Source organism: Canis lupus, chromosome 9 (assembly GCF_003254725.2).
Source record: "Canis lupus dingo isolate Sandy chromosome 9, ASM325472v2, whole genome shotgun sequence".
Classification (NCBI taxonomy): Eukaryota; Metazoa; Chordata; class Mammalia; order Carnivora; family Canidae; genus Canis; species Canis lupus.
Genome location: NC_064251.1, coordinates 3,206,165 through 3,223,604, shown reverse-complemented (window position 1 = coordinate 3,223,604; position 17,440 = coordinate 3,206,165). Strand labels below are relative to the sequence as shown.

The window sequence follows — 17,440 nt, the reverse complement described above, 5'->3', positions numbered from 1 at the left end:
GTGTGCGGGGGAGGCCCCGCCCCAGGAAGCCGCGCAGCCCCGCATCTGACTTTCAGCAGGTCCAGGCCCGGACACAAGTATCCACAGGGAACACCTGGGGGAACAGAGGTGGCTGCCTCTTCAGCGACAGGCTTCCGCACGGCTCGGCGGCCGCCTCCACGGTAGCCCCTCAGGGAAGGTGGGTGAAGGGAAGCACGTACTTGGCACAGCCGTTCAAACAGGCCTTTTGCATGGCGTCGATGGTGTACCGGAGAAACTCGTGCGCATCCTCTTGGTTCCCAAAGCGGAAATGCCGGGCAATCTCTAAAGAAAGAGCGAGGCGTCAGACTGGCAGGGAAGAGCTCGTGCCTTCTCCCCCATAACCCACCGCAGGACCCCACCCCTGCCATCCCGAGGATAAGTGGCAAGTGAGGGAACCCTCAGCATACACCGCGTGTCCCAACCCCAAGGCTTCACGGCAAGCATCCGCTCGACGAGAACTGAGGGCCTGTACTCTGCACACTTAACAGAAAAGCACAAATGCCACAGAATGTGAAACCCACTGATGACCAAGTTTTCCAGGAGCCAGCACAGAGCACAGGCTGGTCACAAGGATGCCACACAAGGTTTCAGAAACCAGCTGACCCATCTCTTCTACCAAGTGAAATCGGGGCTAACCTGTCCCGTGATGTTCAGAAGAGCCCCGGCCTCACCTTCCTTCTGGAGACACAGCCCCTGCCCCCCAACTGGCCCGAGCCTCCCCATTCTCCAAAGCGGAGGTCAGCACACACACGCCACTCCACGAAGCCCTCCCCGCGGACTCTGACCCACACCAGCCTCCCACAGTCTGCATCACTACATGTCCCGAAGGGCTGTTACGTGGGGTCTCAGCACTCCTGTGGCCTCATTCCTGACTCCTCCCTGTGCCCCCGGCCCCCCCAGCACCCACCGCAGACTAGGGTTCAGCTGCCATCCAGTCAGGAATTGACTCTTACTTTTCAGGTCTCGGATGAAGGAGACGGGTTTGATGGCATTGCCACTGTTGGCGAAGGCCTGGACCATGTGGTTCTGCATGACGCACAGCATGCAGAAGCTGCCCTGGTGACCTGCACATGGGACGAAGCAGTTTTTGTACAGTGAGAGCTCCCCAGACATTCTCGACACCCCCACTCCCACACAGCACAGGGACCGGCTGAGCCACTGAGGTCCCCCCCAACACTCGCCCCACTACCCTGGGTTCACAGCTGTTCACCTATGAGATCTTTCCATGTTCCTTTGGTGCTCTTTACTAGTAAGGAGAGTCGTTAAGTCTAATTTCCGTTACGAAGTTTAAAATAATGTTTTCTCAAACTCCTAAGCTGGATCACGCGGTCAATAAGCGGGAATGTTTTAGGGCTTCCTGACAATCCTGAGTGTGCTCCTCAAATGTGGGACCCTTTGCTCTTGCTTCTAGGAAATGCCTCGCTGCCATCTCTCAAGGCCTGGCAAGCTTCTTGCACACAGGCCCACGAGGTATATGCGGCCCTGGGAGCCGTCCAGTCTACGGCGACGTGGCTCTGCCTCCGGAGAACACAGGCAGCCCACACCACGCAGCCACGGACAATACAGAAACGGGTGGGCCGGGTTCCAACAGAACTTGATCTACACAACACGCTGTGGTCTGCCAACCCTGCTCTGTATGAAACTCTTTGTTGCTCCTTGGGCAGCTGGATGGTGGTGCGTGTTAACCTTTATTGCAAATTATGAGATCTTTGACATGCAAAGAGAACTACAAAGCCTATACCACACGGCTCCAGCCCATCTGGGGTGTTTTAAAAGTAAAATGCTGCCGTGACAGTGAGGTCGCTGTCGCTGCACTGCCCACGTACCCTCATCGGAGGAAGCATTCTCCTAACTAGGTCACGACTACTCCCGTTAGTTCCTGCACCAACCCACGTGTGTACCCACACACAGTAAGCGTGTTTAAGCTTATTTGACTAAATTATGCTACACGATGGACACCTGGGTGGCTCAGAGGTTGAGTGTCTACCTTCAGCTCAGGGTGTGATCCCCAGGGTCCTGGGATCGACTCCTGTATCGGGCTCCCCCCAGGGAGCCTGCTTCTCCCTCTGCCTGTCTCTACCTCTCTCTGTCTCTCTCATGAATAAATAAAATCTTTAAAACAAAATCATGCTACACAGTACATATTGTTCAGCAGTCAGTTCTGACATCATGCTGGGTCCTTCCCGTAGACTATTTTGCCAAATGCAGAGACCACAGTTACCCTATGTGCTCCCTCCTCACACACACTGGCCCTTCCACGCTTCTGCTATCACAAACAATCCTGCACCTGCCTCCCTGCGTCCCACCTCCTCTAAGGCACACACACCCACCACAGACTCCTGGGGCCACGGGCAGGCACATCTTCAACTCTGAGGCTACTGCTGTTTCATATACACCACCTAACTTCTCACGTGTAACACAGGGTGCAGGTGTAACCACACGCCAATGGTTCTCCCCTGCAATACCTCCACTCCCCCAGTCACTTAGACCTATCTCAAAATCAATAATGAAACAGCACGCAGTCTGTTTACCGCATACGGGGAAAGATGCTAGTATTTACAAACAAAAAAATAGCTGGTGTTAGCAAAGATGTGCGCTGGCGCCGCCAAGGATATACACTTGAGTAGTGGTCATGGGAAATGGTATGCGCTTCCTCAAAAAATTAGACAGGATTCCCATACGGCCCAGCAACCCCACTTCTGGGTATCCTCCTAAAAGGAACGAGAGCAGGGTATAACAGGTTATTCGTACACCGACGTTCCCAGCGTTATTCACAAGAGCTGAAACACAGACACCAAGTGCCCGTCAACAAAGGAACGGGTAAGAAATGTGGTGTGTATGGACAATGGGATATTACTCAGCCTTAAAAAGAAACACAAATTCTGACACCTGTCCCAGTATGGAAGAACCTGAGGGACGTGATGCTGGGTGAAGTCAGCCAGGCACGAAAAGATCAATACCACTTACACACGGGGGCTAGAGTCGTCAAGTTCAGAGACAGGAAGTAGGGCAGTGGGCACCAGGGGGTGGGGAGGGGCCAGGGGGCTGGTATTCCTGTTTGGGGAGATGAAGGAGTTCTGGACATGGACAGAGAGCTGCATGATAATGTGAAGCCAAATAATGCTACAATAAAACATGGTAAATTTGGGGGGCCCTGGCTGGCTCAGTCGGTGGAGCGTGCGATTCTTGATCTTGGCGGCATGAGTTCAAGCCCCGTGTTGAACACAGAGATTACCTAAAAACAATCTTAAAAAAAAAAAAAAAATCTTTAAAAATGGTAAATTAAAAAAACTACTATTTACACTATCCTTTTAGAGGACTATTGGAAAATGGTTTATGTGAATGTCTACATAAAAAGGAGGCTTTTTCTTTTCATTTTAGAGCTTTTTGGACTCTTCTATCCATATCCACTTATTACTTTCATTTTTAAAATGACAATAATGGTTGAGGGGGCTCAAACTTAGGCAAAAATACATTACTTAAAATAACTTAAACATAAGCAGTCACAAATGCGGAACAAAGCACCCATCTTCCCAATTTAACTCAGGTAAAGACATTACGGTGACAGCTGTGTGGGAATCATGCCTCTAATTACCACGTACAGCGTTGCAGACCGTTAGCCTGATAAGTCATCAGTCCTAAATAGGGCAAGTAACAATTTTAACCAGAAATTCCTGAAACAAGGTTTCCCAATCCCTGGCAATATGCAAGACTGATGTAAGTGGCATGTGGATGAAGACTTCCTTCAGGTAATTAAGAAAAATAGAACATAAAAGTCAAATCCGTGACTTTTGGGATCTTGCTACTTCAATTTGGAAAAGAATGTCCAAAAGGATAGGATTTAATCCTCCCGCATATTTTACATAAGGTGTTTCTTTTCGGGGCGCCTGGCTGGCTCAGTCGATGGAGCATGTGACTCTTGATCTCGGGGTTGTGAGCTCCAGTGCCATGCTGGGTGCGGAGAGGACTTAAAAATAAAATCTTTAAAAAAATAAAGTGTTTCTCTTCTAGCTAGATCCCAGGGCAGAAGTGGTCCAGCAGTTCAGGTGATACTTCTCAGGATCCTGGAGTCTTCAAATAGCTGTATTCCAGGAGGAAGAGAGGACAGCTCAAGCCCACTTGGGGTCGCTCAGAGCCAGTAGGGTACAGGCAAAAAATATACTAGAGACTTCTCTTAATATTTTTACTTTAAAAAAGCTAAGATGCTAAGATTAACATCCCACAGAGCAATGCAGAGCAACACTGGGATGCTCACAGGGAAGGTATCTGGAGGGAGGGCGGGACGTCCCCCCAGGAAGAGGGGCTGATCCTGGCTGCTCCCACCACACCCCCTTACTCCTACATGCCACACAATATGGGTGGCAGGTTCTTGGGGATTCGCAAGTTGTGTTACAACTACTTTATCTACATCAACCCTAACCAAGGTGACGAAGGGTCCTGCAGAGGAAGCATAACCGGAGGGTGGCTGCCTAGGGAGGTATGGTGAACAAAAAGATGGCAGAGCTACCTACATCTGGAGAGTAGGGTCTCATTACCAAAGCCATGAGAAAAAAAACAGAGCTGAGGAGCCTGGAGGGCTGTCAGTTGAGCATCAGCTTCTTGGTTTCGACTGGGGTCACGATCTCAGGGTGGTGGATCAAAACCTGCCTCGGGCTCTGCACTCAGTGTGGAGTATGCTGGGGATTCTGTTTCCCTCTCCCCCAACCCCTCCCCACCACATGTGCTCCCTCTCGTTCTCTCTAAAAAAGAATTGGGCGGAAAAAAGGCTTAGAAAACCAAAAAACAGGGCAGCCCTGGTGGCGCAGCGGTTTAGTGCCGCCTGCATCCCAGGGCATGATCCTGGAGACCAGGGATGGAGTCCCACGTCAGGCTCCCTGAATGGAGCTTGCTTCTCCCTCGGCCTGTGTCTCTGCCTCTCTCTCTGTCTCTGTGTGTTGCACATGAATAAGTAAAATCTTTAAAAACAAAAACAAAAAAACCCACAAAAAGAGCCCAATCAAGTCTTACTAAAAGTCCACCCAGACCCACCTTGACACCACCAAGGTCACTACTGGAAACAGATTTATAACCAACCTCACCAGCAGTGTGCGCAGTGCCCCAGTGTGTTAACGTCTGCTGCCATCATGATCACAAGATGTTTTAAAAACGCTATTTCCATTGCACAGTCATCTTTCCCTCGTTAAAAAATATAAGGAATATCCCTGAACACATCATGCAATCTACTTTTATCCTCACCTAGCTCCTCTCTTGGTCCCATCTCCCTGCCTCTGCTTCTAATTCTGATTTCCTGACTTCATTGTTTACCAATTAGAAAAAAAACTTCTTAGGGCTTATCCTATCTGTGCATACCTAAACACTTTATGGTCTTGCTCTTCAACTCTTACAATAGCAATTCATGCTGTAGGCAGCCTTCTGGGACTTCTTCCTTCACTCTGCGTTATTCAGATTCCCACACGGCGCGGTCATTCTCCCGCTCTGCTGCGTATTCCATCACGGGCCTAACACTGTGATTCGAGGATCCATTCTGCTGATGGGCATTTCTACACCAGTGTCCTGATACCCACGTATCAGAGCTTTTCTGCAGGCGGAGAACTGCTGGCTGGTAGGTTATGTGGAAGAGAATGCCAGTTCAGGCGAGCGTCAAAGGTCCTCGCTCATCTTCATGCTGACATTCAGTACCACCAGGCTTCCGGACCTGCACCCATCACAAAGGTGTGTCGTGGTACCTGTCACGGTTTTGGAATCAGGCACTTTCCTGATTCCAAGCGAGGCTGAACATCTCTTCCTATACTCTTACCAAGAGTAAAATGCCATTCATAATTTAATTTTACTTTTTTATAGGTTGTCTTCCTCGTTGGTCTGTATTCTTGCCACATTCTTGGTAGCCATCCTTTGCTGCTTTTGTCTCCAGTTCATGGCTCCCCATTTGCCTTTTCAGTGTTTTTTGGGAACACAAGTTGTTAACTTTAATGCAGCTGAATCTGTCATTTTTCTTTTACAGTTGGTGCTTTCTGAGTCTTGTTCAATAAATCTCCCATCCTGGGACACCTGGGTGGCTCAGTGGTTGAGCATCTGCCTTTGACTCAGGGCATGATCCTGGGGTTCGGGATCAAGTTCCGCATTGGGCTCCTTGCAGGGAGCCTTCTTCTCCCTCTGCCTACATCTCTGCCTTTCTCTCTGTGTCTCTCACAAATAAATAAAATCTTAAAGAAAAAAAAAATCTCCCATCGCAAGGTCAGAGAGAGATTGTCAATGTTTGTTTGTTAAGAGCAAAATATTTGCTCTTGATATTAAATTTTTAATGCATTTTTTTGTGCATGGCTATGTTGTGCAATGGGGATCCTATTGCTTTTTCCATATGTAAGCCTGAGTTCAAAGTTCTATTTAACTCAAAAGGGAGACACGTGAAAAACCCACCTGTCACACATTTGCAAGTGTACGTGGGTCTGTTTCTAGTTGGGAGACCCCCTTCCCTTATTCAATACTATGACATTTTAATTTCTCTAACTTGACAAAGACTTCATAGTTTGTAGGGCATCTCTCTTCTCATACTCTCTTTCAGAAGTGTCTTGGTGATTTCGAGTCTTTTGCCCTGCTTTTTCATATAAATTTTAGAATCAGGTGGAACGGGACGCCTGGGTGGCTCAGCAGTTGAGCATCTTGCCTTTGGCTCAGGGCATGAATCTGGGGTCCTGGGATCAAGTCCCACATCAGGGTCCCTGGAGGGACCCTGCTACTCCCCCTGCCTGTGTCTCTGCCTCTCTGTGTCTGTGTCTCTCATGAATGAATACATAAAATCTTAGGAAAAAAAAAAAAAAAAAGAATCAAGTGGAGCTACATTAATCTGGGGAAAAACCATAATTTTTATAATACTGAGGCTTCCCTCCAAAGGCAGCTATTTTCATGTATATAGATTACTGTGTAATGTCCTTCAGTGAAGGATTTCTTAGTAAATTTAGGTCTAGATACTTTATTACTTTTGTTATTATAAATTTTGTATAGTAATAAGTATTTTTTAAAGATTTTACTGTTTGACAGAGAGAGACAGCGTGAGCACAAGCAGGGGGAGCTGCAGGCAGAGGGAGAGGGAGAAGCAGGCTCCCCACTGAGCAGGGAGCCCAATGTGGGGCTCAATCTCAGGACTGTGGGATCATGACCCAAGCTGAAGTCAGATGCTTAACCTAAGCCACCCAGGCACCCCTACGGTAGCAAAATTTAAAGAACACTCCTTGTTGTTTGCTGTAGAGAAATTCAACTAACTTTCTGTACATTGATGTTGTATCTAGTCACATTGTCAAATTTTTAATTTATAGATTCTTTTGCTTTTCAATGCAGGAATGTCATTTTCAAGTTAACAATAGTGGGCTCCTTCCTTTTGTCTCCTAGGTCACCCCTCTGGCTAGGACCGGCACATCTTCAACACGGAGAGAGACCCCATTTCACTCTGTATTTTAAAGGGTACGCTTCCAATATTTTCCTATCTAGAATGTTTCTTTTGTAGTGTTTGGTAGGTACCCTTTATCAAGATAAGGGAATGCCTTCCTATCGCTCCTTTGCTAAAAATTTTTCATAAATTTCTCTTTTGGGCATTATTTTCAGGTGACCTTTCTCTTTTAATCTGTTGATATGGTAATTAAGGAAGCAAAATTAGTACTCTCTTACACAGTACTTACTGTGTGCCAAGCACTATTTTAAGCACTTTACATAACTCATTCAAGCTTCCCAACAGCACGACTGGGGAGATATTATTACCTTGCAGATGAGGAAGAGGAAGCTTTAAAGGGCCAGGTAACATTCTTGAGAAACACAGCCTTTTTTTTTTTTTTTTTTTTTTTTTTAATTTTTTATTCATGATAGACATAGAGAGAGAGAGAGGCACAGATACAGGCAGAGGGAGAAGCAGGCTCCATGCCGGGAACCCGACGCGGGACTCGATCCCTGGTCTCCAGGATCACGCCCTGGGCCAAAGGCAGGCGCCAAACTGCGGAGCCACCCAGGGATCCCAGGATCACAGCATTTAGGTGCAGAGCCAGAACACAACTCAGCAGGCCAAGCTCCAGAGAGAAGTACTGTTACCTGTTGTGCTGTGCTCTCTTTATAATCACACGTCAAGATTTTCTGGTATTAGAACATCCCTGCCTTACTAGGATGAACATAAATTGCTCACGGTGTTAGAAGACTATTGCATTTGGTAGAAGTTTTGTAACTACAATTGTAAGACAGGACTGTCATTTTTCTTTCTCATACTGTACTAGTTTACTTTTGCTACTCAAGTTATAAGAACCTCATAAAATGAGCTGGGAGTTCTCTTTTCCTATTCTCTGGAAGAATTTGTGAAGCACTACAACAATCTGTTTCTCAAAATTTTCATAAAGCTCATCCATAAATCATCTCAGCCTGGCATTTTCTTCATGGGAAGATTTTTAACCACTGATTTAATTTCTTTAATAGTTAAAAGGCTTTCTACTTCTTCAGTTTTGGTAAGTTACATTTTATTTCATCTTTACCCATTTTGTATTTCTACTCTGGGGCATGTTTTATGACATACATAAGACACTGACTGGCTGCAGAGTCACCGAATACACACAATTTGGACATATTTTTTGAAAACACATTTCTCTGCTTAGGTACTCATTTTCAGAACAGTTTGGGACCAACGCTCTACCCGAGTGACTGGCTTCCACGGCCCATCCTACAGCAGGCACATGTCAAATTTAGATTTTATCAATTACTACCTCTTGGACATCACTCCTAAGTCTGACCCAGGCCGAAGGGCTTGTCTAATCAGGGGACTTCCCAGTCCCCACAACTCCTGGCCCACCCCCTGCTGCCGGCTCACACTCACAGTTGCGCGTATGCTCCTTGGAGAGCAGGTAGTTGGCCAGAGGCGGGGTGTAGGTCAAGCACTGTATGGTCGAGTTCAGAAAGCAGGTGTTGCCTAGGTTGTGGAGCCCCGCTCCCACGCGGTAAACCCGCTCCCACTTCAGGGACAGCCGCTCCGTGGGGAAGAGCACTTTCTGTGGGGCAGGAACACCATCACCACCACTCTCATACGCATGCTCGCTCCCTGCGGGAGAAAGGGACAGGGAAGAAAGGAGGGCTCAAGTCTATGCAGAGGCAGACCACAAAAAAGAAATCGCTGATACGCACGCTCGGCATGCGCTTGCCAAGACACAGTGTCAAAGGGTAACTGGTGTCCCCACTGACTGGAAGTTACTAGAAAGCCCAGGAGAAAACTCAGTCATCCCATGGCTCTTGCAGACTGCTTACGTCTGGAATCAAGAAGCCCTCCATGAGAAGAGGACACTCAGACAATCAACAGCTGGAGCCAGGCCTCAGCACTCTGAAGCCCAGCCCATTTCTCTTGCTTGTTTCCTAGCCCCGCCCTGGATTCTATCAAAAGCACACAAGTTCCAAGGCCTCTCTGAGAACACAGATTTCTTTAAGACCAAACCTGTATCATTATTTCCTTAACTATAGGGCCACTGACCCCATAGAAACTTCACAACTCTCTGACCACAATCTGTTTGTTTTTTTTCCCCACAATCTGTTGTTGTTCCTCCTAATCAGTCAACACTTTGTCCACCCACTTGGTCAACACACAGTGAGACCCCTTCTACCAGCCAACCACACGTCTGTACCCTGTCTCCTGGCCTGTGGCTCATCTCCACTCCTGTGGCGACCGGCTCCCTCCGTTTTAGGGTTTAGCAAGACATATTTGCTCTTCAATGACTCCAGCTGATAGGAGAAACTCTTGCTGGCTGGCTCAAACTCGATCTTCTGTAGAAGGACCTTCTTTGCAGAGGAGGCCAGAAGTTTCCCCAGCTCTCCATCATCAGCCAAGTCCTTACGGCCAGGTTTCAGGGCTTCCTTCAATTTATCGACTATTGGCATGGTGCATCACTGTAGAGACAAGAAAGAACACAGAGCGATGAGTGACTAGGTCTCAAGAACCAAGCATCACTTCTCTGAAAACGTCCTCTGGTCTTTACGGATGCTAGCTGCCATGGAAGCTTCTTTGGATTGGTTACCAACTGTACAAATGAAGTGTGAAAAATGGAGACATATTACCAACCACTTGGCCAGAGCAGAATCCACACTTCTCTCAAAAAGATAAGGTGCTTTTCACAAACTGCACCAAAGAGACAATAGTAGCAGGGAGGCTGGCTGAGCCTGCGGAAGGCATCTCTTCAATAACAGACTATGGACACCAGCTTGGTGCGGTTTCCTTCAAAAGGTGACCATGTGGTCCTAATGTCTGCTCAAAAACAGGAAAATACTGATTCTCAGAAGATACTCTGCTTGCACACATAAACCCATATGATAAAAGAATCAGGGGATCCCTGGGTGGCTCAGCAGTTGGGTGCCTGCCTTTGGCCCAGGGCGTGATCCTGGAGACCCGGGATCAAGTCCCACATCGGGCTCCCTACATGGAGCCTGCTTCTCCCTCTGCCTGTGTCTCTGCCTCTCTCTCTATGTCTCTCATGAATGAATGAATAAATAAAAAGAAAAGAAAAGAAAAGAAAAGAAAAGAAAAGAGAAAAGAAAAGAAAAGAAAAGAAAAAAGAAAAGAAAAGAAAAGAAAAGAAAAGAAAAGAAAAGAAAAGAAAAGAAAGAAAAGAAAGAAAAGAAAAGAAATCAGCACAGTGACTTATGTAAGCACACCTTTCTGTTCAGGCTCCTACTCTCCGAGATGAAGGCCAAAGGTCACATGTAGTCACTGAGATGCTGCTAGTCCACACGGAGATACACTGTAAGTATAAAATATACAACAGATTTCAAAGACTTAGCATATGAATATAAAATATCTGAGGGCACTTGAGTGGCTCAGTCAGTTAAGCATCTACCTTCAGCTCAAGTCATGATCCTGGAATCCCAAGATGGATCCCGTTGAAGGGGGGGATTTTCCCTGCTCAACAGGGGGTCTGCTTCTCCCTCCCACTCCGCTCCTCCCCCCTGCTCATGCTCATCGCCACACATGCCCTCTTTCTCATTCACTTTCCCTCAAATAAATAAATAAAATCTTTAAAAAAAAGAAAAGAATGTGGGATGCCTGGGTGGCTCAGTGGTTGAGTGCCTTCAGCTCAGGTCACGATTCTGGGGTCCTGGGAGCGAGTCCCACATTGGGCTCCCCCCAGGAAGCCTGCTTCTCCCTCTGCCTGTGTCTCTGCCTCTCTCTGTGTCTCTCATGAATAAATAAAATCTTTTAAAAAATAAGAAGAATGTGAAACATTTCAATTTTTAGACTGGTTATATGCTAAAATGATAATTTGCATATATTGAGTTAAATATGTTATGAAATTAATTTCAGTTGCCTTTTATTTTTTAACATGGCTACTGCAAAATTTTAAATTATACTTATTAAATTGTAAAATTATACTTTAAATTTTAAATTATTGGATGGTGCTTGTACAGATGATCTTTCTGAAAGTGAGGGAGGAGAGACAGGAGAGTGGCAGGACTAGAATAGTACATATAAGAAGCTCCAATTTAAGGGATCCCTGGGTGGCGCAGTGGTTTGGTGCCTGCCTTTGGCCCAGGGCGCGATCCTGGAGACCCGGGATCGAATCCCACATCGGGCTCCTGCTGCATGGAGCCTGCTTCTCCCTCTGCCTGTGTCTCTGCCTCTCTCTCTCTCTGATGATGACTATCATAAATAAATAAAACTTAAAAAAAATAAACATTTAAAGAAGCTCCAATTTAAGAGGGAAGTGACAGTTCCAGGCTGGAGTGTGACAGGACTGGTTTCTTCCTTCACTAATCAGCTGTAAATTCCAGGAAGAACCACTGTTGACTTTCCAGCTCCTGTTCTGTGTAAATTAGGGCTTGAAAGCAGTACCCATCGTGGTTTTGAGGTGACCCAGGTGAGTGCTGGCTGCAGCTGCTAGAAACACTAAAAGACCAGGAATCCCCTCCATCACCTCTGATTGCTACACTTGTACCCACCACTGTTCTTTACTACTATCTCTCAACTCAACCATCTCAGCCGAAGCTCAAGGGCCATTTGAGTCACAATTAGAAAAAGATGTTCCTTAAACTGCTCACTCTTGGGCAGCACCGGTGGCCCAGTGGTTTAGCGCCACCTTCGGCCCGAGGTGTGATCCTGGAGACCTAGGATCGAGTCCCACATCAGGCTCCCTGCATGGAGCCTGCTTCTCTCTCTGCCCCTGCCCCCCTCTCTCTCTATCTCTGTCTGTCATGAATAAATAAATACAATCTTAAAAAAGAAAGATTTAAAAAAAAATAAACTGCTCACTCTTATCAGAAAAATGACTCCTTTAGGCATCCAGCAGCCAGCCTGGCACAGGAACACCAACTAAGTAAGTGTATCCCAGAACTCAGTGAAAGGATCGCTTATGAAACCATTCAAGTTTATCCTTATGGAGCATCTCATGCCCCACTGGGGTCAAATTTCTTAATCTACGAAACCTTCTGCAGGTGTGCCTGGCTGGCTCGGTCAGTAGAGCATGCGACACTTGACCTTGGGGCTGTAAGTTCTAGCCCCATGTTGGGTGGAGAGATTAGTTAAAAATAAAATCTTAAAAAAAAAAAACTGCAAAAAATAGAAATGTAAGAAACTTATTTTTTAAAATGTAAGCACCTGGGATCCCTGGGTGGCACAGCGGTTTGGCGCCTGCCTTTGGCCCAGGGCACGACTCTGGAGACCTGGGATCAAATCCCATGTCAGGCTCCCTGCATGGAGCCTCCTTCTCCCTCTGCCTGTGTCTCTGCCTCTCTCTCTCTCTCTCTCTCTCTCTCTGTGTGACTATCATGAATAAATAAAATCTTTTAAAAATAAAAAATAAAAAATAAATAAAATGTAAGCACTTATTCTTTGAAGAAATCAAAAGAACCTTTCCTAAGGGGAATTATCTTTTATTTTTTTTTAAAGATTTTATTTATTTATTCATGAGAGACACAGAGAGAGAGGCAGAGACACAGGCAGAGGGAGAGACAGGCTCCATGCAGGGAGCCGGACGTGGGACTTGATCTAGGGGCTCCAGGATCAGGCCTTGGGCTGAAGGCGGCACTAAACCGCTAAGCCACCTGGGCTGTCCCTAAGGGGAATTATCTAAGTGTTCCCACCAACTGAACAATAGCTGCTGGGCTATAAGCACATAACTTGGAGAAATGAAAAAGTACTTCCAAACCTCTGCTGGCTTACCTGGGGTGTCTGAACTTGGGCGTGTTGCTGCTGCAGCATGGGGTCAGGTTCCGGGCCAGACTGGGCAGGTGCAACACAGGACCCGATTCACCAGCTCCTCGGCTATGCCCCGTTAAATCACCAAAGCTGCAAGTCTGTCGTTCAGAACAGGCGTCAGAATCTGTGGGGTGAACAGAGCACCACGTGAGGCCACTTGCTTCCACTATCTCCTCAGCCCCATTGTGTGGACACAGAGCAGAAAGGCTATCTATCTGGAAGAGTCGGCAGGAAGGCTGAAGGAGTATGGGTAGTGCTGGATTTAGGAAGAGTCTGGAGAAGAACTGAACTGACTGGCTACAAATTATTACAATGTGCATGATATGAAAACGCTGCCCTTTGCTTTGTATCTTAACGTTCCGGCCAGTGATAAGCCCAATGAACAAAAGTCGTTAGTGAACTCCAGTCTAAATCACTTTTCAAAGAGTAAGAGGTAATAATCCCTTCACCTCCAACTTCCAGATTTCACAAACCAGTAGAATTTCAAAAGCAAAACAAAGGAGCAGAAAGAATTGCCACGTTTTCACTTTGCTAAGTGCAGATTTTTTTTTTAAACTACCATCCACAATCACTATGATTACATAAAATTACTTAAAAGTTTTTTTGCTGTGAAAACGTTCAGATACATACAAAGTGGTGGGAACAACACAGGGACCACCATGCTCTCCTTATACAGGCCTAACCCTGATTCCTCTTCTGTCCCCACATTATCGACAACAGATTTCGGATACGTCGTCCCTCGTATCCATAAATAATAGCACACCGACGTCAAAATAAAGGGAGAACATAATAAATCTGATCTCAGGATAAAAGCCAACCTGTAAGGTGAAGATTCCGGTCGCACAAAGATCTCCCTACAACATCCCCGTCTTAACCAAAACTCATACCTCACTATGGACAGGTGAGGACACAGATGGACATGGGTCCAAGGTCATATGTTTGGGAACCAAACAGCAAGGGGATGAACAGAACTTGGAAGATACAACACAATTTCTTTCAAGAGAAGTAATTTAAAGAACATGTATCCCACAGCCTGCTCCTCAATGTGGGAATCAGATTTTGAACAATTTTTCCATTTCTGACAAATCTCTGTGTCACCAATTGCACCCAAAACATCAACAATAGCCAAAAAATTATTTCTCTCTGAGGCGTAGGAACCCAGAGAAAAATGTCCTTGTAGTCATCAGCAAGCCCTCTGAGGTGCATATCTGACAACATGCTCTTCAGAGCTCAGGAAGGATGCTCCCTCCGCTCCACCACAGTCCAGGAGCAGCTCAGGCTTCTCCGTATTTCTACCCCCAAGAGTAGGCAAACACAGCATCCGCAAAACACCCTTCAAGCATATTCTCTCTCCCTCCTCCCTGTAAATTCTCTTTTCCAGGATGAAATGCACTCAAGACTCACAGGGTCAACCACGTGCTGGTGGGGGAGGAGCCCCAGTGGACAGAGCCTGGGCCTCCCTGGGGCACTTTCACAGGGGCCTCCAGGCTCTTCTGCAGAGTCTGCAGAACACCAGGCTCCAGCCAGGAAAGCGTAAGCAGAGCCTCCCTCTCCTTGGAGGCCTGATTCTAGGCATCTCCTCTGGAAAGCGGGCTGGCCACGATGCTTGCCGCCCTCATGTTTTAGAATGCTGCTCTACCTCGCTCCGAGAACCCTATGGGAGACTCAACACTACCAACCACAGGGGTATTTTAAAACCTCACATCTTGTCCCCACCCACTCACATTCTCCATGACCATGACCCTGAAGAAGTTTACCTTCTTTCCCACATTTCTTTAAAAGAGGGAAAAAAGAAATTTCACCACTGCTGCCAAACAGAACAGGCTCCTCCACATTTTGACTAGTCTGGGTCCTGCGTTAATGATGCTTCTCTGGGACTGTGCTCAAGACCCACATGGGCCCTTGCCTCCCCGGACTCCCTAGGGCTCTGGGCTCCGCAGCTCTCTCCTCCACCACCGGTCGGGGTTCCCTGGGAACTGCAAAGAGCACACCTCCTGGACCCTCAAACCGTCGGGGAACGTGCAACCCTGCGCCTCCCCTGTGGATCCTGGAGCCCTGGCAGACCGCGCTCCCTGGACCTCCCCGTGGACCCCCGAACACTCGCAGACGGCACGCCCCTGACGTCCCCGGGACCCCCGAGCACTCGCAGACCGTGTGCCCCTGACGTCCCCGGGACCCCCGAGCACTCGCAGACTGTGCTCCCCTGACGTCCCCGGGACCCCGGAGCACTCGCAGACCGTGGGCCCCAGACCCCTCCCTGTGGATTCCGGAGCTTTCGCGGGCTGAGCGCCCCAGACCTCCCTGTGGACCCCCTAACCCTCGCGGACCGCGCGCCCCGGAGCCTCTCACAGCGTAGCCCCAACTCTGGGCTAACAGAGCATCCCTGGGCCCTCCCCATGGGCACCTGAGCCCCGTGCGGACCGCGCGCCCCTAACCTCCCCGGGACCCTCAGCCCCCGCGAACCGCGCGCCCCTCACCTCCCCGGGACTCCCGAGCCCTCGCAGACCACGCGCCCCGAACCTCCCCGTGGACCCCCCACCTCCCCGGGACCCCTCCCCGACCTCCCCGGGACCCCGGAGCCCTCGCAGACCGCGCGCCTCGGACCTCCCCATAGGCCCCCCCGACGTCCCCGTGGACCCCCCAGCCCCCGCGGACCGCGCACCTCAGACCTCCCCGTGGACCCCCCCGACCTCCCCGGAGCCCCCGCGGACCGCGCGCCCCGGACCTCCCCGTGGACCCCCCCGACCTCCCCGGGACCCCCCCGACCTCCCCGTGGACCCCGAGCCCCCGCGGACCGCGCGCCCCGGACCTCCCCGTGGGCCCCCCCGACCTCCCCGGGACCCCCCCGACCTCCCCGAGGACCCCGAGCCCCCGCGGACCCCCCCCGACCTCCCCGGGACCCCGGGGCCTCTCCCAGACAGCGCGGCCCCGGCTCGGGGCTAACGGAGCATCCCTGGGCCCTCCCCGCGGCCCGAGCCCCGCGCGGACGCGCACGTCTCCCCCGGGCGCCCCCCTGCAGGCCGCACCTTCCCGCGCCCCAGGCCCAGCGGACGCCCTCCACCCGGCCGGACGCGCAGCCTCCCCTCGGCCCGTGCGCCAGCCTCCCCGGCCTCGGCGGGCCCGGCTGCAGGCCCGCGGCGCTGGCGTCTCCTCGGCCCGGGCCCCGCACACGCACCATCCGGGCCTCGGGCGCCTCACACACGTGTCACGGCGACACTTAAAGGGGCCGCAGCTGGCGGCCCGCGCTGCGGGACTCGGGAGGTCTTGGCCGCTTTAAGAGGCGGGGCTAGCCGCGTCCCCGCTCCCTGGGCCCGCCCACAGCCGGTCTGCGCAGCCGATACGTCACCCTGCCGCCCGCGGCCGCGCCGGGCTACGCGATGACGCAAGCACGCAGAGCCGGGGCGCCCCGCCCCCTTGGCCCGAGCCGGGCGAGTTCCCGGAGAGCACGTGAGGCTCCCGCTTCCGGGTCCCTAACGCGGGTCCATAACGAGGGTCCCAGCCCGGGTCTCCGCGGCCCTTTAGTGACCGCGCGGCGGACGGGGCGCAGGGAGGGCAGCGGGCCCAGCAGGGCGGGGGGCGCGGAGGCCGAGCGGAGGCTGGGAGCGGGGGAGCCGTGGCGTCCGACCTTTGGATGTCGGGGGGGAGGCGGGGGGGGGCGACCTGCCATCCCCGACCGCCCTCCTGACCCCCAAAAGCACCGGCCCGTGACGATTCCGTTAAGCTTCTGCTGGAATGCTTGCAAATGCGCATTGCTTCTGCAGTGTTTTTAAAAACCCTTTTCACCGAGTCCTTGCTTCCCCTCCCCCCCGGGGGCGCGGGTGCTGACCCGCCCGGGGCACGGAGGCGCGAGGGCGGGCGGTAAACGACCTTCCCCCAAACCGTAGCCCTGTGACGCTGGCCTTCCCGGGGGGCTGGGGGAGCTCCGGGGTGCAGGGCCTGCTGCGGCGGGCGCCGCTGCCCCTGCAGGCGAGACGGGGTGCAGAGCCTGCCTGCACCGGGTGCCGCTGCCCCTGCAGATGGGATGGGGTGCAGGGCCTGCTGCAGCGGGTGCCGCTGCCCCTGCAGATGGGATGGGGTGCAGGGCCTGCTGCAGCGGGTGCCGCTGCCCCTGCAGGCGGGGACGGGGTGCAGAGCCTGCCTGCACCGGGTGCCGCTGCCGCTGCCCCTGCAGATGGGACGGGGTGCAGGGCCTGCTGCGGCGGGTGCCGCTGCCCCTGC

General features: G+C 50.6%; 1 protein-coding gene across 4 annotated transcripts in view; it reads right to left on the bottom strand.

Moving 5' to 3' along the window:
• The window catches only part of USP36 (ubiquitin specific peptidase 36), a 40,077-nt gene extending 23,562 nt beyond the window's left edge, over positions 1–16,515 (bottom strand). For 2 of the 4 annotated variants that reach the window (XM_025468187.3, XM_025468190.3), the window contains exons 1-7: positions 16,249–16,391; positions 13,187–13,346; positions 10,687–10,772; positions 9,663–9,924; positions 8,867–9,088; positions 975–1,085; positions 201–303 (exon numbers count right to left, since the gene is read on the bottom strand). In XM_025468187.3, coding sequence (XP_025323972.3) covers positions 201–303; positions 975–1,085; positions 8,867–9,088; positions 9,663–9,915 — 689 coding nt within the window. In that variant the 5' untranslated portion in view covers positions 9,916–9,924; positions 10,687–10,772; positions 13,187–13,346; positions 16,249–16,391. The other 2 variants (XM_025468188.3, XM_025468189.3) reach the window with 2 other exon arrangements.
• Positions 16,516–17,440: the final 925 nt, after the last annotated feature.